Source organism: Nomascus leucogenys, chromosome 22a, assembly GCF_006542625.1.
Source record: "Nomascus leucogenys isolate Asia chromosome 22a, Asia_NLE_v1, whole genome shotgun sequence".
Taxonomy (NCBI): domain Eukaryota; kingdom Metazoa; phylum Chordata; class Mammalia; order Primates; family Hylobatidae; genus Nomascus; species Nomascus leucogenys.
Window position 1 is genome coordinate 128,814,304 of NC_044402.1, and position 27,870 is coordinate 128,842,173.

Here is a 27,870-nt window from a genome sequence, read left to right on the forward strand (position 1 = left end):
TCTGCACATCTTACTTCATTATTTCTTTCAGCTCTTTCTCAAATGTCACCTTCTCAATGAGACTTCCTCTGACTCCCCTAACTAGAATTGCCACGCAGGCCTCTTTATCTCTGTTTGCCCAGTCTCTCCTACCCTGATGTATTTTTCTGAGTATCAGTACGATGTTCCAATGTTCTATAGAATGTATTTGTTTCCTGTGTTTATTATTTATTTTATGTGCCTCTCCTTGTCTGCTCCCACCCCATGGCCTACAGATTATAAATTTCATGAATGCACTTACCTTTTTTGGTTTTCCACGATGTCGTTCCAGTCCAAGAATAATGCCTGGCATATCGTAGATGCTCAGGAAATGTTTGTTGAATCAATGAGTTCATTAAAACAAATACATGCATAGTTTCATATACATAGAAACATGAAAATGTTAATAGCAGCTATCTTTGCATAATGTAGCTATTTGTGATATTTTTTCTTGCCCCTTTCTATATTTTTTATATATTTAATATATATTATTTTGTGACTAGAAAAAGTTCTTTATTTTAAAATGGGTGATATAAAGATATTTTGAAATCTAGTGCATATAAACAAATAGGCATGTGAAATGAACAAACAGGAAATGTGAAATTCTATTACACGTAAGAGTTCTGAGGAAATTTTCTGATTATTAAATAATGCTTTCCTTTCAAATCAAATGAAATTTTCAGTCTTAATACATAGGTTACTGCTTTGATGATGAGTTGTCATGGGTCCCACCAAAGATAACGGATAATTTAGCTGCCACAGTAAAGCGGACTGATGTGACTGGAAAAAGCGACAAGACCAATAAAGCCAGCAAATACTGCCTTAAAGCCAAAGATAACATCCCATGGCAAAAGCTTTAGTCCTGCCTGAGAAGGATCCTTTATCACAGATAATTGTTTATGAGTCTATATCTTGCCGCCCCCATATCTCTGACTATGGAGCACTTCACGGATTCTGGATAACGAGACTTAAACCAAGAGCCAAACCTCTTGGAGTCAGCTGGATAGAGTTTCTGACACAGTTTAAAACAACAACATCATCATACCACAACAAGGAATGCTCTTAAAAGCAGTATCTTCTAACGTCCTGATGTGTACGAATGGCCAATACTACTGGTTTCATTTTTCTTTAACTACCTTAGTGGACTCCAGGATTTATTGAGCCCTTTATTGGATTTCTTGTCCCTTTCTATATTTTCTATACATTTAGTATATATTATGGGGAGTATTTAGAAAATATTTAAAGCCTGTAGAAAAATTGTTAAAGAAGCAGCAAACATGTAGCATGTTGAAATGGGATTAAAGAATATTCATTAAGAAAGGGTTGGGAGGCTAAGCTTGCCCAGGTGATTTTGGCTCTCATTTTGGCAGGCATATTAGGATTCAATGAATGGTTCTCCAGAATGTACCTGGAGTTCTTATTATCACAATTATACATTATTTCCACTTAATTTAGTTAACTTAATTCCCATCATGAATGCATTTTCCTTTCAGGACTTTAAAAAGTACAGCTTGTTAGATATTAAAAAATTATAAATAAAAATATAGTAAACTTAAAATAGAAGTAGTTTTATATCAAAAACATTTAGCAATGAGAGTATAAACAGAACTGAGAAAGCGGGATCCATGTTGGCCTGCACAGTGTTAAATATTTTAAATTAGCTGATAACAATTGAAGACTGAAAGAATGTACCTAAAAAATACTGAGTTTCTGTCTTCTCTGGAAAATGTGGTAAATGGGGCTACACTGGGCAGTAACTGGCAAACTCAGGACCCCTCTAAAGTGTGGCTTGTGAGCCTACTCCTTTTCATTACAATCATTGGCCTGGAAAATATTTAATTACATGATCCCTGGATAACAAACATCCCAGATGTATTTTTCATCTTAGGTTTTCTCCCCTCAGATTTTTTTTGCTTTTGTTTTTGCCTTTTGCATTAGAGAAATTGTTTGGTTTTCTTTTTTTTTCAAAACTATGTTTAGAGCAATTTTAGGTTCACAGCAAATTTAACAGGAAGGTCCGGAGAGTTCCCATGTACCCCCTGCTCCTCCACACACATCCTTCCCATTGTCAATATCCCCAACCATAGTGGTACATTTGTTACAATGGATGAACCCCCACTGTCACATCGTAATCACCCAATGCCCACAGTTCACATTAGCGCTCACTTTTGGCCTTGTGTATTCTATAGGTTTGGAAAAGTGACACATATATCCACCATTATAGTATTAAACAGAGTGAGAGTATTTTCACTGTCCTAAAAATCCTCTAGCAAGCTACTTATTACTATTTTTTTTTAACTTTTATTTCAGGTTTGGGGTTACACGTGAAGGTTTGTTACATAGGTAAACTTGTGTCATGGGAGTTTGTATACAGATTATTTCAGCACCCAGGTATTAAGCCCAGTACCCAATAGTTATTTTTTCTGCTCCTTTTCCTCCTCCACTCTCAAATTAACACCATTGGCTGTTGTTTCCTTCTTTGTGTCCATGTGTTCTCATCATTGATAAGTGAGAACATGCAGTATTTGGTTTTCTGTTCCTGTATTAGTTTGCTAAGGATAATAGCCTCCAGTTCCATCCGTGTTCCCACAAAAGACATGACCTTTTCTTTGTTAATGACTGCATAATATTCCATGGTGTATATGTACCACATTTTCTTTAACCAATCTGTCATTGATGGGCATATAAGTTCATTCCATGTCTTAGCTATTGTGAATAGTGCCAGAAAGCTACTTATGCATCTGACAAAGAATTGGATATTTTCTTCCTCTTGGAGACAATATCTATAAAAATAAAATTCAGTAATTATATCTTCACCCCTCAATGTTAATATGTACCAATCTCCATCTTAAGGTACATTTGCATTTTAGATTGAAGGAAGGGGGATTTTCCAATTTAGGTGGAGTTGAATTAAAATTGCCATATTTTATTTCTAAATTTGTTATTTAGTTCTTGCGATGAAAAGAATATCTGATTCACTATTGAACTCCACAATATACTTAGGGCAATGCCTGACAATTAGTCAGTGCTCCATAAATGTGGTAGGGTCAATAATGGCACCACTTAAAAAATCTTGTGATTTATCTTTAAGTAAGTTAATAAAGATGAACTTTTAATTATAACTCCATGCTTTTGTCTGTGAGAGTCTATAGTCCTGAGATACCAATGTTAATGAATCTATCAGATAAGTAGAAATCATATATATAAACCATGAGTGGAAATCTCATATTTTCTGTTTTTTAAAAATCAATACAAGATGATATAGTTTACAATTGCAATATTTAAAACCAGTAGAATTAATGAGGCAATGTATAACAGTATCTACACATTAAATATATATGCCACCTGAGAAGACTGGCAGTTAATGTAAATATGTCAAAGTGTGAAAATTTCTTACGCCATAAGGTGTGGTGAAGATGCTACTATGTAGAAGTCAGAAGACTGGAACTTGGGTCCCGACTGTCACTTTTAAGAGTTTGACCTTGGGAAAATTCCTTAATCTCCCGGAGCTTCAGTTTCCTCATCTGTTAAACGGGACTCATATGATTCACTTTACAAGATTTGTTGTTACCAAAGGGAGATAACTTCAGTCAATGGTAATAAACATACTTTATAGAGCACCTATTTTGCCCCAGTCATTGTGACAGGATTTTTATATTTGCCACTTTAAATCCTCACAGCATCACAGGAGGGGAGGTGCTATTCGACTGTTACATTTCTAAGGAGAATGAGACTCAGGCTTAGCATTTACTCAGTTGCACTTAATCAAGAGGCTTAATTTGGAATCCGAACCTACTCAGTTGCACTTAATCAAGTGCAACTTGGTTTACTCAGTTGCATTTAATCAAGAGGCTTAATTTGGAATCCGAACGTAGACGAAACTGACTCCAGCCTGTGCTCTTTCCTGGACGCCCTGTTTTCCTCACAGAATACAAGGTACTTTTGTCCCATACTGTCTTTGGAACGGTTTTTCTTGGGGGTGCTCTGGTTTTATTGAGATATTGGAGCCCAGAGAAGAGCAATGCAGACACGAGTGAGGGTTAGCACAAGAAGCTGCCTCTCTGGCTGCACCAGGTTGTATGGCTACTCTTGTTGAGAGAAGAGGGATACTTGGGTCATTGAGGGGTATCCCCCAAACACACCGCCAGTCCTAGGTTTCCATGCAAGTAGAAAACCATCCACCTTTTGACATTTGAGGAATGAGGAATGCTCTGCCTAATTGAAAATGTCTAGTCTTGTGCTGAAATCCCTAATTCCTTACAGTCATCTAAGCTAGATGAAGGTAGTAGGATCACACAGAATCGGTAAAATTTGATAGTAAAGAAGAGGTAAGGTGTGCAGCACAGTTTGCTGTCTGGCTGAAGTTCCCTAAACAAGGAAGCTTGCAAGGGCAGGGCCAAAACCTGAGACCTGGGATCCCAGAGGGCTCATGGGATGCTGGAATGGAAGAGGAGGCTCTAAGCACGACTTGGCTTTGTAATTCCCTGGACCCCACACCCCACACCCCACAACCAACCTGGATTCCTGGGAGTGTCTCCTGGTGGGCAAGGCAGCAGAGAGGCAGGTAGGTGAGTTTGGTTCAACTACCCACATGGCTGACGGAGAGGACCACACCCACAATAAGGGAGTTACAAACACCAGCAGATTTGGAGAGGAAGCAAGAGAGGAGAGGGTAGGGGGAAAAAAAGAAACAGAAGTTTTAGTGTTATTTAAGAGGAAAGATGCAGATCTCACCATGCTGTTTTAAAAAGAACACAAGTAGCTAGATGGTGAGGATGTAATAATTTTGTTAAAACTCAGGAAAGAGTTGAAAGTTTGCAGATTATTTCCAGATATCATCTGTCTTGGGTAATACGCTGGATTTGTATCTGATCGAGCTTCATGTAATTGATGCATTAAAAAGGTAATTTACATCATGTGGTTAAAACTTTCAGGGCCTTCCAATTTGTTTTGTGAATATCTGGGTAAGAAACACACTTTGTGTTTCTCAGGCTTAATATTCTAGTAGAGAGAATTTTAAGACCACATAGTTTATGAACATTTATTTCAGCTTTTTGTATGACTTGTTTACTTTAAGTCTCTACACAAAGCTCACCTGTAAGGCATGCTCTGGTTCTTTTTTGCAATGCAAATCATGCAGATCAATAGGATATTACTTCAAATCTCAAAAGCTAAAAAGTCATTATAATTATGAAAAAATCAATAATATCAATGTATATAGAAGCAAGAAGTGAATAAGATGTAGTCAGCGAAATTATCTTTGCATCTCATTGCCTGATAGTCACTGGTAAATCATTACAATTCAATACAATTTTACCTTGTGAATGAGAATGCCAGAGAAGGTAGTACAATATCAGAGACATAAAGGCAGGATACCTGCCTTGTGTGGAGGGATTGGGGAAGAGAGCACTAGGGATGAAGGAGCAACCATCTGTAGCCACAGAAGAGGATCTCCAATCTAAGCCATTTATAATTCTCTCTGGAAAGGTCTTGCATGCTTTTTTTAGATTTACTCCTAGAAATTTCATATTTATTGACAGCATTATCAATGGTTTCCTTTTTAAAATTTTCCCTTTTTGTTTGTGACTCATATGAAAAAATATTATTTATGTAAATTTTCTGATTTATATTCAGCAACCATCCTAAATTTATTTATTCAGTCTAATAATGCATAATTTATCTGCAGATTATTTTTGATTTTCTATGTACACAATCAAATAAACTGGAAATGCTCAGATTTGGTTTCTTCCTTTCTAAATGTTTTACTGTTTGTTTCTCATTTTTGCTTTACTGCTTGGGCTAGGACCTTCAGGAAAAGTTGAATAGAGTAATGCAAAAATCCTTAAAGTTGCACCACCATGTATTATGCTTGCTATAGGTTTCTGTAGATGCTGTTTATTAAGTTAAGGAAGTTCTTGTCTGTCTGTGGTTTTCTAGTGCTTTAATTTTATTTGTTAATTTGATTGATTGTAATAGTTGATTTTCTAATGTTAAACCAGGCTTGAATTCCTGAGATAAACTCAGTTTTATAACAATATTATCTTTTTCACACGTTGTGGAACCCAACTTTCTAATATTTTGGTTGGGCAGCTATTCCTCTGATCATGAATGAGACTTGCTATATTTCCTTTGTTCCCCTGTCAAGCTAATTCAGGACATTTCTGTTTTTCTACTTGCTGGGAGAATTTGTACACTATTGGAATTACCTATTTATCAAATATTTGGCAGAATTCTCCTGTAAAGCTATCTGGGAGTAGAAATTTTCTGTTGGAAGGTTTTTGATCACAGAATCAAATTAATGTCTATAGACTATTCGTGGTTTCCATTTCTTCTTGAGTTACTTTAGTAAGTTATATTTGTACTCAAAATTGCCTGTTTTATCTAAATCTTATTTTTATGTATCAACATAACATTTTAATAATGTTATATTATTAATAATACTTTTGTCTGTAATATCTATAATGATGTTTACTTTTTTCATTTTTATCATTGTTTTATGGGCTTCCACCCCTCTTTTAAAATTAAGGATACCAGGCATTTGTCAATTTGATTTGTATTTTCAAAGAACCAACTTTTGATTCATTTATTCTCCATAGTCTATGTTTCTTTTTTTGGAGACAGGGTCTCATTCTGTCGCCCGGGCTGGAGTGCGGTGGTGCCATCATGGCTCATCACAGCCTCGATCTCCTTGGCTCAAGCAATCCTCATACCTCAGCCTCGCAGTAGTTGGCAGTACAGGTAAGCACCACCATGCATAGATAGTTTAAAAAAATTTTTTTTTTAGTGATGGTATCTCACTCTGTTGCAAGGCTGGTTATTTTTTCTTGTATTAATTTCAGGTCTTATTATCATTTCCTTTCTTTACTTTCTTTGGAGTTATTTTGTTGTTGTTTTTGAAATCTCAGAGGATAGGTGCTTATTATATTTAGTATTATCTTTAGCCTTTTTTTTAAAAAAAGTACACTTTTAGGGCTATATGCTTTTCTCTTAAAATGGCTTTATCTTCATTCTACAGGTTTTGAAATGTGGAATTTTTATTATCCTTAAATTCAAATTACTTTCTACTTTTCATTACAGTTTTGTAGCTGTGTATGCTAGTAAAAGGGTATTTAAAATTTTTTATCCATTTAGAAATTTTCAATTTGTCTTTATTTCTAGTTGAATTGTATTGTACTCAGATAACATGTTTCACATGACATTAATCCTTGGTATTTGTTGAGAATTGCTTTACTCTCCACTATGCGTGGCCAATTTCTGTAAATGTTACATACTTTCTAAAGGTTTTGGTTGTAGTATTCTATATAGGTACATTAAGTTAAGCTGGTTGTGACATACAAATCTTCAAAGTTCTTTATTTTATTTTATTTTATTATTTTTTATTTTTTTTATTATTATACTTTAGGTTTTAGGGTACATGTGCACAATGTGCAGGTTTGTTACATATGTATCCATGTGCCATGTTGATTTCCTGCACCCATTAACTCGTCATTTAGCATTAGGTATATCTCCTAATGCTGTCCCTCCCCCCTCCCCCCACCCCACAACAGTCCCCGGAGTGTGATATTCCCCTTCCTGTGTCCATGAGTTCTCATTGTTCAATTCCCACCTATGAGTGAGAACATGCGGTGTTTGGTTTTTTGTCCTTGCGATAGTTTACTGAGAATGATATTTTCCAGTTTCATCCATGTCCCTACAAAGGACATGAACTCATCATTTTTTATGCCTGCATAGTATTCCATGGTGTATATGTGCCACATTTTCTTAATCCAGTCTATCGTTGTTGGACATTTGGGTTGGTTCCAACTCTTTGCTATTGTGAATAGTGCCGCAATAAACATACGTGTGCATGTGTCTTTATAGCAGCATGATTTATAGTCCTTTGGGTATATACCCAGTAATGGGATGGCTGGGTCAAATGGTATTTCTAGTTCGAGATCCCTGAGGAATCGCCACACTGACTTCCACAATGGTTGAACTAGTTTACAGTCCCACCAACAGTGTAAAAGTGTTCCTATTTCTCCACATCCTCTCCAGCACCTGTTGTTTCCTGATTTTTTAATGCTAGCCATTCTAACTGGTGTGAGATGGTATCTCACTGTGGTTTTGATTTGCATTTCTCTGATGGCCAGTGATGATGAGCATTTCTTCATGTGTTTTTTGGCTGCATGAATGTCTTCTTTTGAGAAGTGTCTGTTCATGTCCTTTGCCCACTTTTTGATGGGGTTGTTTGTTTTTTTCTTGTCAATTTGTTTGAGTTCATTGTAGATTCTGGATATTAGCCCTTTGTCAGATGAGTAGGTTGCAAAAATTTTCTCCCATTCTGTAGGTTGCCTGTTCACTCTGATGGTAGTTTCCTTTGCTGTGCAGAAGCTCTTTAGTTTAATTAGATCCCATTTGTCAATTTTGGCTTTTGTTGCCATTGCTTTTGGTGTTTTAGACATGAAGTCCTTGAATTTTTGAATAATTTCTTCTTGTAATTCTGTTTGATTTTGCTATTTTATTTTTGAGGGAATTTTATTAGGTGAATAGAAACTTAAAATAACATATCTTGCTGGCAATGTAGGTCTTTACCATTATACTTTATTTCTAGCAATGTCTTTCCGTTTTAAAGTTCCTTTTGCCCAGGTGAATGTTTTCTTTGGTTAGCCATTGGATGATATATATTTTTCCATACTTATTAGTATTTCATGTTTTAAATATGTCTTACTTTGTTTAATTTTTTAAAAAATCCAGTTGATGATCTTTGTATTTTATTTGCAGCATTTAGTTCATTTACTGTTAATGTAACTGCTGATGTATTTGGGTCCATTTAATGTCTGCTTTCCTCTGATCCCATCTCTTCTTTATATTCTTTCTTCAGTTGCATTAATCAAGTTTTATTATTTTTTGGCCTAGTGTGGAAGTTATACCTTCTTTTTTTTCTTTTAGTAGTTATCCTAAAAATATAATATGTATACTTACCTTATCATGTTCTAAAACTAATTAACATTTTTATCCTCCTCCTGGTAAATACAAGGATCTTAGAACATTTTAACTCCCCTAATGTGGTTTGGCTGTGTCCCTACCCAAATCTCATCTTGAATTATAGCTCCCATAATTCCCATGTCTCTGGAGGGGGGACCCAGTGGAAGATAATTGAATCATGGAGGGAGTTTCCCCTGTAACTGTTCTTGTGGTAGTAAGTCTCACGAGGTCTGATGGTTTTATAAGGGGTTTCCCCTTTCACTTGGTTCTCATTCTCTCTTGTCTGCTGCCATGTAAGATGTGCCTTTCATCTTACACCATGATTTTGAGGCCTCCCCAGCCACATGGAACTGTGAGTCAATTAAATCTCTTTTTCTTTTTAAATTACCCAGTCTCAGGTGTGTCTTTATCAGCAGTGTGAAAACGGACTAATGCACCCTCCTAACTTACATTATTGCCTACATTTTTATTATTTTTGACCCCACAGGTTATTATTAATATTGTTTTATACAATCATTATTTGCTTAGATTTGCTGAATATTTAAAACTTTCTTCATTCTTTATTTCTTTTTGTATTTCAGACATCATATCTGAGATTGTCTTTCTTTGGCTTGAAGTAAATCCTGTGTAATATTCTTCAGTGAGAAGTAACTTTCTCAGTTTTTGTCTATATAAAAATATCTTTAGTTATTCTTGCAAGATCTCTTCACTGATATGGAATTCTAAACTGCAATTATTTTCCTTCAGCATGTTGAAAGTATCACTTTACTAACTTTGGAATTCCATTGTTATTTCTGTGAAGTCAAGTATGAGTCTAGTTATTTTTTTAAAAGGTCATGTATCTTTTATTCTGGCTGATATTTAAGATTTTCTGTTTATCTTTGGTGGTCTGATGATATTTAGCCGGTAATTCCTTATTTTCTTATCAATTTTTCAATACTCTAAAAATGTTAAAAAAATTTTTTTTTGCAATTTTAGTCATTTTCAGCAAGAGGACTGATGAATAATTTTGTCATATTTCTGGAACAGAAATTCACAGGCATTTAACATTTATCTGACAATGTTGGGAAAAACACAGAGAAGGATAACACCAGCAGGCTTAAAGAAAAATGTGGATAGCATAAGAGAGACTTAATAATATTTGTGAGCAGAAAAGACTAAATTAGACAGAACTGGCCTATTGCCTGAAAAGCTTCCCAGAAAGAACCAGAAGTAGTTGGATAGGGAAGGATGGCAAATAGGATGTCAATCTTTGATGACTCCTCACTCTCGCTCAGTTAAAAAAGTAATTTAAAAACGATCAGGTTTTAGAATGAGATGCAAAAATGAAAAATAGAATCAATCATCTACTTTCTCTTTTCTCACATAAATTCTCTCAACCAAAAATAAATAAATAAATAATTAATAAAATGACAGACAAAATGCAAATCTTCATGTAAGTCCTAAACTGTAATGTTTAAAGACATTGCGCTTACAAGGGGAAAACATACCTGCATTTTCCATTTCATGAAAAGAAAGTATATGAGCCAAATCAACATTGAAAACATTCTTAACTTGTAAAGAATATTAGGGAGATTTTATAGGATTCCCCTTAATTTTTATATTTGAAGAAAAAAATTAGTTAAGAATGGTAGTTTTAATTTGGACAGCACTTTAGAAATTAGAATAGTCAATATTGCTTATTAAATTCTATTTTTGTATACTTTGTAAATAAACTATATATGTATATATTTATATATACATATATATATATATATTTATATATACATATATATATATATATATATTTTTTTTTTTTTTTTTTTTTTTTTTTTTGAGATGGAGTCTCGCTCTGTTGCCCAGGCTGGAGTGCAGTGGCGCAGTCTAGGCTCACTGTAAGCTCCGCCTCCCGGGTTCACGCCATTCTCCTGCCTCAGCCTCCCGAGTAGCTGGGACTACAGGTGCCCAACACTATGCCCGGCTAATTTTTTTTTTTTTTTGTATTTTTAATAGAGACAGGGTTTCACCATGTTAGCCAGGATGGTCTTGATCTCCTGACCTCGTGATCCGCCCACCTCGGCCTCCCAAAGTGCTGGGATTACAGGCTTAAGTCACCTCACCCAGCCGTAAATAAACTATTTTTAAGCCCATTACCCATTCACAAGGGTTATTATTTAACTCATCCAGGAAAACCATTTTTAAAAAATGGTATAGCAACATTCCTCCTTTTTGTGTAAGTTATATTTCTAATTACAATGCATTTCCCAGGTACCATTAGGCATTAGCAAGGTGTTTAATTATACTTTTTCATCCAAGTTAATCTCAATTATTGTGGTTTCACTGAAAGTTTTCTTATTTAGTTCCTAGCTGTACCTTTGCCCAATTCATTTTCTTTCAGAAGATGAAATCAATACCTGAGATGGGACCAGTACGTCTGTTTAATGGTTAACAACGATTACCCTTTTTATTCATTCAGCAGTTACCACTGTTCATTTTTTTTGGGTGAGACAAAAGTTCATGGAGTAAGAATTATTTGCTTGCTAAAGGTAGATCGTTAATAAAGTAATTGAGTAATAAAATAATTGAAATGGAGATAATTAAACAGCCACAAGCTATATGCAACTATTATTAATGGCAACCTTAAGCGTTATGCCCCATATAAATCATAAAAACAGAAAAAGTTTACTCACTAAAAAGACCATAAACCAAATATGATATAAGTATGTGTTTCGGGTTTTAAAACTCCATATATTTCCAAATAGCCAAGGTTCAAGAAACTTTGACTTGTTCCTGGAAACCACATTTCATCTTTTCTGGAGGAAGCAGAGCATGAAATTTTCCTGAGGCTGAGCAGATGAGGTGTTTCATCATTATTAGGACAATATAGCCATTGGCACAGCAGGTTTATGCTGTTGCCTCATTAGATGCCACTGAGAAAACTGAACTAAGAGCAAAAAGTGAGCAAGTCCAACTATGGTGATTATGTAAAGAGACTTCCAGATGTCTTAGTACTTTAAAACAATGATTCTCTTATTCCTAAAATGTCCAAAAGTGCTATACATATGTCTCTAAGAGAAATCCTGTAAACGTAATATTTATTGCAAATTATAGTTGCAAACAGGCAAGAGAGCTTCTATGTGATACAAGCAAAGAGGACAAAGAAAAACCTCAAAATTTAGGAGCTGGTGTTTGTTGTAGCTCAGGGAGAAAGCTCAGCAGGCCATCCAGTTTATTAGCCAGCTTCTAGGCAGAGTGGAACTGAATGTGTCCTATATAGAAGAGCATTGTGGTTAGAAATGTCTTCCCTTGTGAAGGACTTAAACTAAGATGTGCCAACTAAGAGAACAAGACTCTTTTATTTTTCCCTCAAGACCTACTTTGTAATAAGATCTTTTATATATACTTCTAGTGTTGACATTAAAATTGACCCCCAAATCAGACATATATGTTTCACATGTAGTTACATTCCAATTGTGATAGAATAGCCACAGGAACTGAGAGGATGCTTTATTTTTATTAGTGTTCCTAATGTACTGGCTCAATTCTTCTCCACTGTAGATGGAATGAAGTTTATTGCTTTAAGCAAAATTACCAGTGCAACAATAAATCACCATGGTTATATGTCCCGGGCCTTCTTGTCACTGATTGAAATTTATTTCTAAGCTCCTCATTTTTTGAGGTAAAGTCTTCTATAAATACACAAGCATTTCATTTCTCCTTAAACACTCAATCAAAATGGGATGTCTTTCTAATGATTTGTTAACAGTTCCATAAACAACTTAAAAGTACAACAATCAGAAAGAACATAATCCTTCCTAAGCAATTGTAAAACCAAGTAGAAATTTGTATGCATGTTCATTCTTTTATTCTTTCAACAAATAGCTACTGATATGGTTTGGCTGTGTCCCCACCCAAATCTCATCTTGACTTGTAGCTCCCATAATTCCCATGTGTTGTGGGAGGGACCCTGTGAGAGGTAATTGAATCATAGGAGTAGGTCTTTTCTGTACTGTTCTTGTGATGGCGACTAAGTCTCACGAGGTCTGATGGCTTTATAAAGGGGAGGTCCCTTGAACATGCCTTCTTTGCTTGTCACCATGTAAGACGTGGCTTTGCTCCTCTTTGCCCTCTGCCATGATTGTGAGGCCTCCCCAGCCATATGGAACTGTGAATCAATTAAACCTCTTTCCTTCATAAATTACCCAGTCTTAGGTATGTCTTTATTAGCTGCTTGAGAACAGATTAATACAGCTACTGGGCAGCAAGCACTATGCAAGGAGCTCAAGATACTGCAGTAAATAAAGCAAACAAACATCCCTACCTTCATGGAGTTTATGTTGTACTGGAGAAGAGAGACAGAAAAGCAATAAAATAAATAAAAGTAAAATATGTAAGATATGAAGGAAAATAACATTTGAATATTACTCTTATAAAGTAAGTATTTTCACATAAGTTGATAGTTTGTACACAAATAATAAGAATCAGGTCAGGAAACATTAATAAACACATTCAGGGTAGTCAACTAATGTTGCCAAAGTCACGCAGTAGGACATAGAATATGCTCTTAAAACCCAGGTCTTTCAATTTTATGCCTTGGGATTTTTCCATTACAAAATACTGCCTACACAGCACCAAAAGTAAATTACATGTTTCCAGAGAGGTGAATATTGAATATCATGGAAATAAAAATTCAAATAATCTGAAAGATTGAATGTATATCTGAATATTCCAAGGTTTTCTACTCACAGCCTCAAAAAAGAAAAAGGCAGGACTCAATTAATAAGAATGGAATGGAGCAGCTGGATAATTAGCAATAGAATACCTGTTATTCCTCCTTTTTAGTTGTCGTTTTTCTAGTAGACTTCTCTTTCAGAGGGATTCTGAGTCTATTTGTCTCATTGCAGGCACTTCTACTACCTTGGTTTATGAGTATGAGTATGAGTAAAGGAGGTGTGATTTTGCAGGGAAGCTTACGGAAGAAAGCTAAGGGGTAGTACATGAATCTGTTTTACAATTGCAGGAAATGCCTTCATTGGAGAGTTTTAGAAGTAAAACACAGAGGGCGAAATATTTTCAGACTGTTTAGGTGGCCACAAAGGTGTAGTAGTTGTTTTGTTTAAGTTGGATCATTATGGGTCTTAAAAGAAAAAAAATGTCACCAAGAAAACAAGGCACCAAGTTTTAGATAGTTTTACTTTTTATTAAGCCATGGTTATTAGCCTGCTGTAGAATGCATGAGACCAATGTGGAAATGCCAGGGGCACAACAGCATGTCAAGCTTAATGAAGCTCACTGTGACTGACACACTTGGAAAAGGTCAAGAAGTGTGCAGCAGAATGGACAACCCACAGATTCATCTCTTCCATGACTGTGCACTCAAGCAAAGCAGCATGGAGAATTGAGCCATTATTCAGTGAAATTCATCAGTATTCTGTTCAATGTTGACCATACATTCAAACAACTCCAATTTACTGCCCAAATTTTCCACTATCTGCATTCTTTACACACTTTGCTCTTTTTAAGACCAGAGAGGCTGTGTGAAAATACAATACACATATATAAGATAATTGTGATTGTAATTTACTTATCTCTTTTTTTTTTAGCATAGTCTATGTGATTTTACCCCTTAGAGTAGTGCCAAGAGAGCAATTACATCCCAGCTCCAGTCTGAAAGTGGTTAAAGTAGCCACGAGTGGGAAGAACCAGAGACAAGTTTAAGTTGTGTCCTTGGAGTATGAAAGGTCAAAGTCTGAGACACTGAATTCTCTGGCCAATTCTATGGAGTGAAATTGGGGCCCACTGGGAAAATAAGAAAAATGTAAAAAGATTCAAAATTCAAGAAGAATAGAATTGGGAATGAAAAAGGGAGAGCTATTCTTAACCAATTCACCCAAGTGATCACATACCTCTAAGATTTTCAGTCTAGATTTATATTCTCACTGCAGATCTTTCCCCCGAGCTTCAGATTTGAATACCCAATGGCCTGTTGGATGGCTACATCTATATATTTCACATCTATTTCAAATACAACTTATTTCAGTCTGCTCTGCCTTTCCCTAGGACTTTGCTGCTCAGTTTTTGGCATTACAATTAGCCCAAGTTATCTAAACTAAAGAAAAATTGAATTTACCCTTGAATCTCTTTTCTCTCACCCCAGTCAAATATCAAATACTTCCAATTTTGCTCTCCAAATATGTCTTGCATTCCATCCCCTTCTTTCTGTTCTTAATATCACTGAATGGATTCGGTCCCTCCTTATGTGGCAGAGATGAAGAAACCAAGACTGATGGATGAAGTAATTTACCAATGGGCTGTGATGGAGTCAGGGTTCCGGTCTGGACTGTAGGGTCCATCCTCTCCCCAGTCTGAGCTCTCCCCTGCTGTCCCACCCTGCCTCTACTAACTCAGACATTGTCCAGGTTCCTAAATATGGTGTGAAGGCAAAAATTGCACCAAAGTTAAATAGATAAGAAAGACTTTATTCGAGGCTATTGCAATGGAGGAGAACTCCATTTCTTAAATAGGAAATGGAACTCATTTCTGCTTAAACAAAGAGCAGGGGAGTTTTTAAGAGCAGGGTTGGGGGTAAGAATGAAAACCGTAGGCCATCTGTGTTTGTTAACTGGCCTTATCTAAAGGAAAAGTAAGCTTTCTCATATCTTCATGAGAGGAGGGGCTTGCAAAACTACAACTGGAAACAACGCACCTACAGAAGTTAGGCTCCTACCCTCCCACAGAAACCGGGAGATGGGGTGTTATCTCCCTGCATGTTTGCATTTCAAGGAGGTGGCTCCAGGGTCTTTAAAGAAAGACAGTACCCTAAAACTTAAAGTATTAAAAAAACAAACAAACACATAGACATAGGCCGAAAAAACAATTGAAAAGAGGCTTTTAAAAGGATTTATATCACAACAGGTTAAAGAAATAACTTACAGTTACACATTTTCTAGAGAAACTGCTTTAAGAAAATAGAGGTCTGGGCCTAGAGTCAGGAAGTATATGTGAAGTTTGGCCAAACTGAGGGACATATTAAGGTCATCTTCTATAGACTACAGGGGGCTTCAATAATCAAGCCCTTCCCTTCCTCTCTGCTCTAGTTTCTCACCACAGAGAACTATGTATTTTGCCTCTGTGTCATCATCACTATGTCTGTGGAACTAATTTTTATGTGAGGGCATCTTTGCAATCTCCCTCCAGACCGATCTGTGGTTTGTTGACTGCTACTAGGAATCTGGTCTGGGGCTAGGAGCCTGGAGCCAGGAGCTTCTTGTTCATTTGGAGAGGAAGTCAAGGGAACCTGACATTCCCTACCCTCAGCTGCCAAACAAGGTCTTTAACAGAAAAACCTCCATCACTTTGAAGAAGACAGAAACCAGCCAAAATACAAATTAGAGTGGAGGAAGTTCAGCTTAATTTGGTGTTTTCAATGAACCTGAGAATTGATGCTGTCAGTGGAATCTGGCATGGAAGCAGGGGAGGTAGAATACTGTACCAATCATGTCCATCTTCCCCATGATTATAAAATTTAAATGTTCTTTAGCTAGATCTGTGAGTACCTTCTCAATGAAATACTTTAATATATTTACTTGGTTAGGGGTAAACTTTTATATACCAGTTGTATTAGTCTGTTCTCACTCTGCTATAAAGAACTGCCTGAGACTGGGTAATTTATACAGGAAAGAGATTTAATTGACTCACATTTCCAAATGGCTGAATAAGTCCTCAGGAAACTTATAATCATGGCAGAAGGGGAAGGAAACATGTCCTTCTTCACATGATGGCAGGATGGAGAAGTGCCGAGCAAAGAGGGAAAAGCCCCTTATAAAACCATCAGACCTTGTGAGAACTCACTCACTATCATGAGAACAGCAGCATGGGGGTAACCGCCCCTATGATTTAATTACCTCCAACCAGATCTCTCCCATGACACTTGGGGATTAGGGGAACTACAAGGTGAGATTTGGGTGGGGACACAGCTAAATCATATCACCAGTCAAAGATACTTGATGGGACAATGACTGCTTTTAGGTGAACTTTTTCAACATATTTTAAACCTCTGCATATTTGTGAGTTAATAAATACTTATTTTCAGTGCTCTGGACTCAGTGCCCCTTTCCTTATACTGACTTTCTTGGCCTTCCAAATAAGATATTAGCATCTAAGTTCTCTGCAGTCACAGGTAAACTTGGCCCAGATACCATTTATGTTTCATTTATTTGTCTAACAAACATTTGTTAGATCTGACATTGTGTCAAATGCGATGAGGCGCTGTAGATGCAAGAGTGACAAAACTTAGATGAATCTTCCTTTCAACAAGCTCACAGTGAGTGGATAAGGCAGGTGTTAAACAAATAATCACATAAACAAATAAAAATGTATAAGTGTCATGAACTGTGAGGCACTGATACTTAGCAGGGATTTGACTTAGTAAAGGAAGTCCAGGGAAAGCTTCACTGGGAATCTGGCTTATAAAGGATGAACAGGAATTAGCTAGGTGAAGAGACCCAGTGGACAGGAATAGCTAAAAGTAGGTCAGTCTAGCTACTGCATAGACAGTGAGAGAATGTGACAGTCAGGAAAAGCCTGGATAGGAAGACAAGGTGAGCTCATATGAGACCTTTGAGGTGTTCAGAGTAGATGTAAGTGGGAGGCTACTGAGTTGGCCCAATCTAGAAACAATGATATTTTCATTTGCTACATGAGTTTCAGCCATCAGTGAAGAAAAAAGTGTTCATAAGATATTTGCTCAGGGAACAGAAAACCAAACACTGCATATTCTCACTTAAAAGTGGGAGTTTAACCATGAGAACACATGGACACAGGGAGGGGAACAATACACACTGTCATATGGGTGGGGGCAGGGAGAGCATCAGGAAAAATAGTTAATGCATGCTGGGCTTAATATCTAGGTGGTGGGTTGATAGGTGCAGCAAATCACCATGACACACGTTTATCTATGTAACAAACCTGCACATCCTGCACATGCATCTCGGAACTTAAAACAAAATAAAATAAAATAGATGTTTGTTTAGAAGTACAAATCCACATTACATCTAATCCACTCTTACGAATTGCCCTTGATTGAAATGTTTGTTTGTTTTTGCCTCCTTGGACTCCAAGCTTTTATGTCCTATGAAGTATGTGGCAATCAGTTGAAATGCCTTGTTTATAGGACTGCCAGTACTAGATTCAGAAATATTCTTAGTCTATCTATTGTGTTATTAAATCAGAGCATGGTTCAAGTTCATATTCCTTCAGAAGTACAATTTATTAACAAAAACAATCATGGCCCAGAGGAAGGAGTCAATAGAAAATAGAAGACATTTACCAATTACTAGGAATTTGCTTTGTTTTTATTTTTGATAGATGTTGGTTGTAACCTATACATATTCTTTGCTAAGAAATAGCCCTTGAGCCATGTAGAGTCAGGAGTTGGGCCCCTTCAGAGGCTGAGATTTGCTGCTTCTGTGTACTGTCCTTCCAAACAAATGAGGTTGGAGAAGCAGGTTGATCTCCAGAATGAGAAACTCTTCAGATGCTTCCTGCCTTTCTATATCTGCATTTCAGAATCAAAAGAGCTAAATTTGAGAATTTATTAATAGTTAAATTTCAGGTATCAATTCTGATATAAGTAATATCTTGTGGAAATGTCTCTTATATTTGAAGCATTCTAATTGGCCAAATCAAGTGCATCCTTCCCCTTAATTACTGATTGGTAAGCTTTATCTTAGTTTAAACTGGAACAAGACCAGTGGTTTGGCCATTTTAAAAACATTATATTCATGCAGCTATTCAAAAGTTGTCAATATACAATGAAAAGTGTTCAGTGAAATTAGTTGTTAATACTGACAACAGGGATTGTATAGCACACATAAATTATATATTGCTATATTAATCTGACTTTGAGAGGTAAAAGGATGAGAGGGACACAGAGGTTGGCAGAATACATAGGAGAGGAAACAAAGTCCTTCGTTTTTATTTTGTTTTTTTTTTTTTTTAGACGGAGTTTCACTCTTGTTGCCCAGGCTGGAGTGCAATGGCACGATCTTGGCTCACTGCAACCTCCACCTCCTGGGTTCAAGTGATTCTCCTGCCTCAGCCTCCCAAGTAGCTGGGATTACAGGCACATGCCACCATGCCTGGCTAATTTTTGTATTTTTAGTAGAGACGGGGTTTCACCATGTTGGTCAGGCTGGTCTCAAACTCCTGACATCAGTTGATCCACCCAGCTCGGCCTCCCAAAGTGCTGTGATCACAAGTGCGAGTCACGCGCCTGGCCGCAAAGCCCTTCTTAAAGCCAGTGCCGTGAGGAGGTAGCAAAACTGGGAGGAACAGCTTTGTTACAGCCACAGAAACAGAATCATTAAGCACCGGGGCTCTCAGACAAAATCTTGCTGTCCCACTTTTAAAGCGAGCAGAAAGCGATTGCGTGTCAATGAGCAACTGGATATCAGCAGCAACAATGACAGGCTGGGGATTACCAATACAACCCAGTGTTTTTCTGGTAGGTCTTAGATTTTTGCACTACGCCAGTGAATGACTGCAATTATTAAGCCAACTGAGTGGCATGGGGATCCAGGGAGACAGAGAGATGAGAGAGAGATTTAATTAGAATAAAGAAATAATATTTATTATACATGTATCAAATGTTAGGGGCAAAAATGTTTTGATTGAATTCCAATAGCTTTTATGCTCACTATGCAAGATGTAGACTAAGGTACTAAGTGACCCACTACCAGCTCCTCCTCCTCATCCCATCTACATATTCTCTCTCTCTTTTACTCCTTCTTATCTTATCCCACTCCATCCTTTCCTCCGTAATATTGAAGAGGAACGATTGTACCTATTTATAAGGTACACAGGTCAGCATGGGCGTTTGCAGATGTGGGCAGTATTTCCACCTCCCTTGCTATGTGCTGTTGAGAACACGGCAATATAGCAACAAATATTATGAAGAAGCCCTTTGGGATACTCTGGGTTGCCTTCTTATTTGCATGACATATGACCAACCTGTTGGGTGACTGTTTCCAGATGTCCTTATACTCAATAAGATGCTTTTAAAATGTCATCTTAATGACAGCTGCCACTTTTGAATAATCCTATTCTGGTGATCCTGTAATCTTAGCTCTCCCCGGGAATGCCCCTGTGATGGTTAATATTATCTGTCAACTTGATAGGATTGAAAGATGCCTCGATGGCTGGTAGAGTATTGTTCTTCGGTGTGCCTGTGAGGATGTTGCCAGAGGGGATTGGCATTTGGGTCAGTGGACTGGGAGAGGATGACCCACTCCCGGTGTGGGTGGGCACCAGCCAATTGGCTTGCCAGCACAGCAAAAACAAAGCAGGCAGAAGAAGATGGGATAACTTTGCTTGCTAAGTCTCCTGGTTTCCTTCTTTCTCCCGGGCTGTATGCTTCCTTCTGCCCTTGGACATCAGACTGCAGATTCTTCAGCCTTTGGACTCTTGGACTTACACCAGTGGTTTGCCAGGGCCTCTCAGGCCTTCAACCACAGGCTGAAGACTGCGCTGTTGGCTTCTCTGGTCTGGAGACTTTCAGACTTTGACTGAGTCACTACTGGCTTCTTTCTTCCTCAGCTTGCAGATGGCCTATCGTGGGCCTTTGCCTTGTGATCGTGTGAGCCAGTTCTCCCTAATAAACTCCCTTTCATGCATACATATGTCTTATTAATGCTGTCCCTCTGGAAAGCCCTGACTAATACAGCCCCCAAACATTGTGGTATTGAAATTATAGTTTCAACAGTGATTATTGCAATAGTAACAGTTTCTGTTTAGGAAGCATTTACAATATGCCACACACTGGGCTACAACCTTTATATGAATTAGGGCTTCCAGCCACCTCTACATTGAAAACCATCAATGACATCACATTGTTTTTAGGAGGAATACCCAATGGTCCCCAAGACTTAACCTATTCTGGCCCCTACCTTTCAGGTCTCATTGTCACTCATCTCTTCCTCATTTCCTGTACTTCAGGCACACACCTAGAGCTCTTTAAATGCTCAATTACTCTCCTGCCTCTGGACTCTTCCAGCTGCTGGTCTGGCTGCCAGAGCACTCTTCCTCATGAGAATGCACTCTGCTTTGCTCTCCTGCTTAAGTCTTGTTCATTGTCATATGTTCTTAAAGACCATGTTCCTTTTCCTTGGCGCACACATGTCAATTTGCTATATGTCCACTGATGTCATTGTCTTTCTCTCCATTGGTACCATGAGAAGGGAGTGGACTCTACTTGTGTTCATTATTGCATTTCAGCTGATATTATCTGATATACAATAAAGGATCAATATGAGTACTGAATACTGAATAAATAAAAGGATGAATGGATTCTGTTTTGCCAAGGCTTCTATCTATTTTACATTTGACCTTAACTCTCTATAAAGAGACTTGTTTCTGTGGCAGCATTTTTTTTTTTTTTACCCATCTCACAGGCGTTTGGAACCCACTATAGGGGTCAATGAGTGACTCAGTAACTCTGAGAGACTAGACATGTATCCATTTCCCCAAAGTCCTTGTCACTTCAAACACTGTTGGAAGTCCCACTACACAGTTCTAATCCAATTGATCTATGTGCTGTCTTTTAGACTTTGAATAACACTGTGGTCTTATCCAAAGGGAAGAGAAGGGTATTGATATTTATCAAGGGCCTACTTTCTTCCTGGAACACCATTTGGTGCTTTTCATACATTCAGTTGAAATAACTACCAGTGCATTAAAAATAGAATAATAATTGTAAGGTATTTTGGAAACATAAAGACCTCTGTAATATTAACTACGTTAGAACATTTCTTAGAGGATTGAGTTTTTGAAATATTCAATTGCACCTGCATTGCTTAATGAGATAACTCACTCCTCTACAGATAACCTTTGTGAAAATAAAAATGATTTTTGGCAATGTCATTCCCTGGAGAAAGTCTGATAAACTTAAAGTGATTGCAAATTATCCCCCAAAAGATCAGGTGTCCTCGTTATTGTTAAGCCAGTCTCTGCAATTACAAGATTGTGTAAGAAAGCAAGAGTTGTCTTAACTAATGTACTGAACATTTAAAAATTAGTTTCCAGTAAAGTTCTCACCCCACCTACCTTGAATGTCTCTCTGTCCATTGCATCAACATATTGGTGGTTGTTGCCTGTTGATACTTTAAGAGGTTGTGACTTTTATTTAAGTAAAATGCTAATCAACTGGAATGGCAAACTTTGAGGAAGATGAAGGATTTCCAAAAAAAGAAGAAAGTAAAGTTAGAGAACTCTTTAATCACGTGTCAAACTACCACCAAATGAGTCTGGCAGAGTGAGAACAGTTAATGTCAGAAGAGGAGAAAACCCATGAGGACTATGACATGATAGTTGCCTCAAAGAGACAGATCTGAGAATCAAAGAATTAAAGGGAGCGCTGGCAAAATTGATGAGACTGTTTATGAGGTGCTTATGATCTTGTGACACAAGGGCCATGTTTACATACAATTTTGAAGGGAAAATTATGATCTATTAATCAACACCTAATTCATTATTTATTACATAATTCATATTTACTTAAAAACTATTGACAAAATGAACTAATTTCTCTTATATTATTTTGAAAGAGAAATGCCCAAACATATTAACTTGGTTCACCATTTAATATGACACCTAGACCTCCTTGTAGTAAATTTACTTTACATGCCTTTTTCCAGGTTTTATGCACCCTCACATAATGAAGACTACATTCAAGTCACTAGGTTTTATCTCTTCCTTTCAAATAAGTAAGGTGTTCCCCTGATTTTTTGCCCACTCTCAATCATCCATACCTATCCTACATAATTAATTTTCAAGGTTAAAACTTGGATCATATCTTCTCTTTTCCTGCCTCATTCTTGATATATCTTCTTATTTATCCTGTGGAAAATGTCTTTGACACAATAGAAATACTGAGGAAAATGTTCATTAATATTTTCACACATTTCTTCTGCATGATGAATGACTATGATCTATAAGAGCTGAGTGTTATTATGGTTATTGTATCATTCTTGCATTGCTGTAAAGAAATACCTGAGACCTAGTGATTTATAAAGAAAGCAGGTTTAATTGGCTCACAGTTCTGCGGGGTGTACAGGAAGCATAGAACTGGTATGTGCTTCTAGGGAGGTTTCTGGAAGCTTACAGTCATGGCAGAAAGCAAAGCGGGAGCTAGCACATCACATGGTGAGAGCAGGATCCAGAGAGAGAGGGGAGGGTGCCATACACTTTTGCACAACCAGATTTTGCGAGAACTCACTATCATGAGGACAGCACCAAGAGGATGGTGCTAAACCATTCATGAAAAACCCGGCCCCATGATCCAATCACTTCCCACCAGGCCCCACCTCCAACACTGAGGGTTAAATTTCAACAGGAGGTTTGGGTGGGGACATACATCCAAACTATATCAATTGTGATAATAACTTATCTAGTTAGGATGTTTTCTGAATAGTGAATCTCTTTCTTGGATACTTTTATAATGATCCATGTGATGAAACTGCAGCTAATTTTCTATATTACCTGATTCTCATGAAGTCACCACATTTTTTTCACCTTTGCAAAGACATAAATACTAATAGTGTAACAGAATGCCAGATCAGATCACCAATCTACTGATAATTAACACAAGTGAAGTCAATGTACCTTTTTAATCACTATATTGAAGCACTGTTGATTCATTTATTTAAAAAGTTGAAGTAAAAATTAAAAACATTCATGATATATTAAATCCATGAGTCAGCAATGAACACATTATATGGGGCCAAGATTTTGCTTAGAGAAAAATGACTTCAATGGGTTCTTAATTTATTTTTATCTGAGTTTTATTTTTGGTTTGAATTACCCAGATAAATTCTTTAATGTATTTGTCTATGTAAATTAAGTGGAAGAATTATGTACTCAAGTGAAAATAAATGGGTAAGTCTATTCATATATGCAGTCTACCAAAAGTAATTTACTGAATTATTTTTATGTTCTTAGTTCAAAATTATAGGCTTGTAGGACAAAAAGAAATAAGATATGTTATGTAACTTATATTAACACTGACGTATATAGAAAAGAAATGATCAATTCTCTTAGTATCTTTGGAAGCAGTATTAGATATTTTAAAGTTTCTATCATATTATTTAATTCATTGTAATATCTGAGAAAAATACACTAAAGTATAAAATGTACAAACTGAAAAAGACATTCTCATACATTAATACCTTTAGTATACACTGATATCTTATATATGCACACATATTTAAAATGTATATGTAATATTATGCTTAATGAATAATTTAGGAAAATATCCAACAAAACTTTAGCATTCTATCTTATTATATATTTATTTTAAAACACTTGATTTTACTTTAATGCACTAATCATTTCAAAGAAACTACTTACAACTTTTTACATACAGTTTATCGTTAAAGTCAAATTAAATATGAATAGACCATAATTTTTATGAGCTTCAACTTGCCACAAGAAAATTATTTTTTCTGTTGTTTTAAAGAAAATGATTGATCTATAGACTGATTGATTTAATAATGGATATAGACAGACCTCAATTTACTGCACTTTACTGTGCTCTGCAGCTACTGTGTTATAAATTGAAGGTTTGTGGAAACTGTGCATCCAGTAATCCTATTGGCATCATTTTTCCAAACAGCATGTGTTCCCTTAATGTCTCTGTGTCACATTTTGAAAATTCTTGCAATATTTTAAAATTTGTCATTATTAGTATGACAGCTATTATGGTGATCTGTGATTAGTGATCTTTGATGTTACTATTTTAATTATTTTGGGGCCACCACACACCATGGCTATACAAGAAGGCGAACTTAATCAACAAATGGTGGTCTGATTGTTGTTCCACTGACTGGAAGTTACCCCTTCTCTCTTCCTCTCCTTGGGTCTCTCTATTCCCCAAGACAAAATAATATTGATGTCAGGCCAATTAATGACTCTAAAATGTCCTGTAGGTCTTCAAATTAAAGGAAAAGTCACAGATATCTCACCTTATATCTAAAACTGGGTGTGATGAAGTGAGGAAGGGATATTGAAAGATGAGACAGGCCAAAAGCTAGGCCTCTTGCATCAAGCAGTTAGCCACGTTGTGAATGCAAAGGCAAAAGTGCTTGAAGGAAATCAACAGTGTTAATCCAGGGAATACATGAATGATAAGAAAAAGAAACAGCCTAATTGCTGATATAGAGAAAGTCTGAGTGTTCTGGACATACAATCAAGCCAACCACAACATTCCCTTAAGGCAAAACCTAATCCAGAGCAAGGCCTTCACTCTCTTCAATTCTATGAAGGTTGGAAGAGGTGAGGAAACTGCAGAAGAAAAGTTTGAAGCTAGCAGAGGTTGGTTCATGAGGTTTAAGGAAAGAAACTCTCTCCATATATAAAAGTGCAAAGTCAAGCAGCAAGTACTGATGGAGAAGCTGCAGAAAATTATCCACAATATTTAGCAAAGATTATTGATGAAGGTGGCTTCAATAAACAACAGATTTTCAGTGTAAATGAAAAATCCTTACATTAGAACAAGATGCTATCTAGGACTTTCATAGCTAGAGAGGAGAAGTCAATGCCTGGCTTCAAAGCTTCAGAAGACAAGCTGACTCACTTTTTAAGTGCTAATGCAGCTGGTGACTTTAAGTGGAAGCTAATGCTCATTTACTATTCCAAAAATCCTAGGGCCCTTAAGATTTATGATAAATCTACTCTGCCTGTGCTCAGTAAATGGAACAAAGCCTGGATGATAGCATGTCTGTTTACAGCACGGTTTGCTGTTTATTTTAAGCCCACTGAGACCTGTTGCTTAGAAAAATATTTCTTGCAAAATGTTCCTGCTCATTGACAATGTACCTTGTCACCCAAGAGCTCTGATGAAGTTTTACAAGAAAATTAATGTTGTTTTTATGCCTTCTTACATAATATCCATTCTGTAGGCCAAGGATCAAGGAGTAATTTTGATTTTCAAGTCTTATGATTTAAAAAGTACATTTTGTGCTTGCTTAGACAGCATGTTTACTAAAATTAGAATGATACAGAGAAGATTAGCATGGACCCAGCACAAAAATGACATGAAAATTCTTGAAGCATTCCGTATTTTTGAAAATTAAAAAAAATTACAAGGGTATAGTTGCTATACATAGTGATTCCTATGATGGACCTGGGTAAAGTAAGTTAAAAATCTTCTGGAAATAATTCAGCATTCTAGATGCTATTATGAACATTCATGATTCATGAGGAGGCCAAAATATCAACATTAATGAGAGTCTGGAAGATGTTGATTTCAACTTTCATGGATGACATTGAGGGGTTCAAGGCTTCAGTGACTAAAGTAATTGCAAATTTGATAGAAATAGTAAGAACTAGAATTAAAAACGGAGTCTGAAGATATGACTAAATTGCTGCAATCTCATGATAAAACTTGAACGAATGAGGAAGTGCTTCTTATGGATGAGCAAATAAATTGGGTTTTATGCAATGGAAACTACTCCTGGTGAAGATGCTGTGAACATTGTTGAAATGACCACAAAGAGTTTAGAAAACTTAATTTGATAAGGTGTTCTAAATGCATAAATTTAACTGATAAAGCAGTGACAGAGATTGAGGATTGATTCTAGTTTTGAAAGTTCTACTATGGGCAAAATGCTATCAAACAGCATAGTATGCTACAGAGGAGTTTTTCACGAAAAGCAAAGTCAATCTATGGAGCAAGCATTTTTGTTTTCTTGTTTTAAGAAATTTGCACAGCCACCCCAATCTTCAGCAACAATCACCCTGACTAGTTGGCAGCCATCAACATCAAGGCGAGACCCGTCACTGGTGAAAAGATCAGAACTCTCCGAAGGTTCAGATGATCATTACCACTTTTTTAATATAGTTTTTTAAATTAAGATATGTACATTATGGTTTTACACATAATACTATCACACACTTTATATACTATGCTATAGAGTACACATAACTTTTGTATTCCCTGGAAAACCAAAAAAAATTTGTGCCTTACTTCATTATGATATTTACTTTATTGTATTGTTCTGGAACCAAGCCTACCAAATCGCCGGGGTATATCTCCTTTCCATCTTGTTTCTCTAGGAATTTGTGATAATTAACAGAAAAGATATATGCAATAAAGTGGAAAGACACAAGTTAGAACTCAGGGCTAAAAAAACTAGAAATTATAATAAGAGGTCAATATCATGGTTAACAACAACACAAATATTCAGGTCATAAACTTCTACACTGTTGTTATAATTGAGCTTTGAATTTGTTACTAGGACTTCTGGCAGCTGAAGTGAAATAAGTAGGTGAGAAATTGTATAGATATTATTTGTTCTTATGGAAAAGTAAAGAAGGTATTTAGACGTGGATGATAGACATATTTTTCTGTACCAGAAAATTTCAAGTGCTTCCAATTTTGTTTCGGAGATTTATTATTATTATTTTAAGTAAATCCAGTGCAGTCTTAAGTACAATCTGTTGCATATCATTTTATTCTTGGCTTAACTTCTAAATATTTGTGTGATCTGAGTAATTCATTTAACTTTTCTTGACTTTGGTTTCTTCATCTGTAAAGGAAGGGGATTGGGTAAGATGACCTGCACTCAAGTCCTTTGTAATTCTAATATCCCATATCCAATGGGTTCCCATTTTCCCAACATAGAGAATAGCACTTGCTATTTAAAAAGTCGAGTTTGCCTTTTTATAAGTTTGCCTATATTGTATAGGTGAGTCTCTTCTTATGAAGAAATAGTTTTAAGTTAGGGGTCACCTGTCAATTATGTCGAATGCTCCTAAGAATTAAATAAGTGAAGGACTGATCAGTTTGGTTTGTTTGCGAGAGATCACTCAAGAAATGAAAAGTTAATTTCAGAGTGGAATGAGTATCAACTTCCT

General features: G+C 36.5%; 1 protein-coding gene and 1 non-coding gene across 6 annotated transcripts in view; one reads left to right on the plus strand and one right to left on the minus strand.

The window, feature by feature from the left end:
- The window catches only part of SPHKAP (SPHK1 interactor, AKAP domain containing), a 195,979-nt gene that overhangs the window by 157,433 nt on the left and 10,676 nt on the right, over nt 1–27,870 (minus strand). For 3 of the 5 annotated variants that reach the window (XM_030802758.1, XM_030802759.1, XM_030802760.1), the window contains exon 2: nt 4,535–4,613. The exons of the other annotated variants lie outside the window; for them this stretch is intronic. In XM_030802758.1, coding sequence (XP_030658618.1) covers nt 4,535–4,613 — 79 coding nt within the window. The remainder of the gene's footprint in view (nt 1–4,534; nt 4,614–27,870) is intronic. 5 annotated transcript variants of the gene reach the window in all.
- Nucleotides 25,972–26,078, plus strand: LOC115832547. Its single transcript, XR_004028079.1, has one exon. It is a non-coding gene; the product is annotated as a U6 spliceosomal RNA (small nuclear RNA).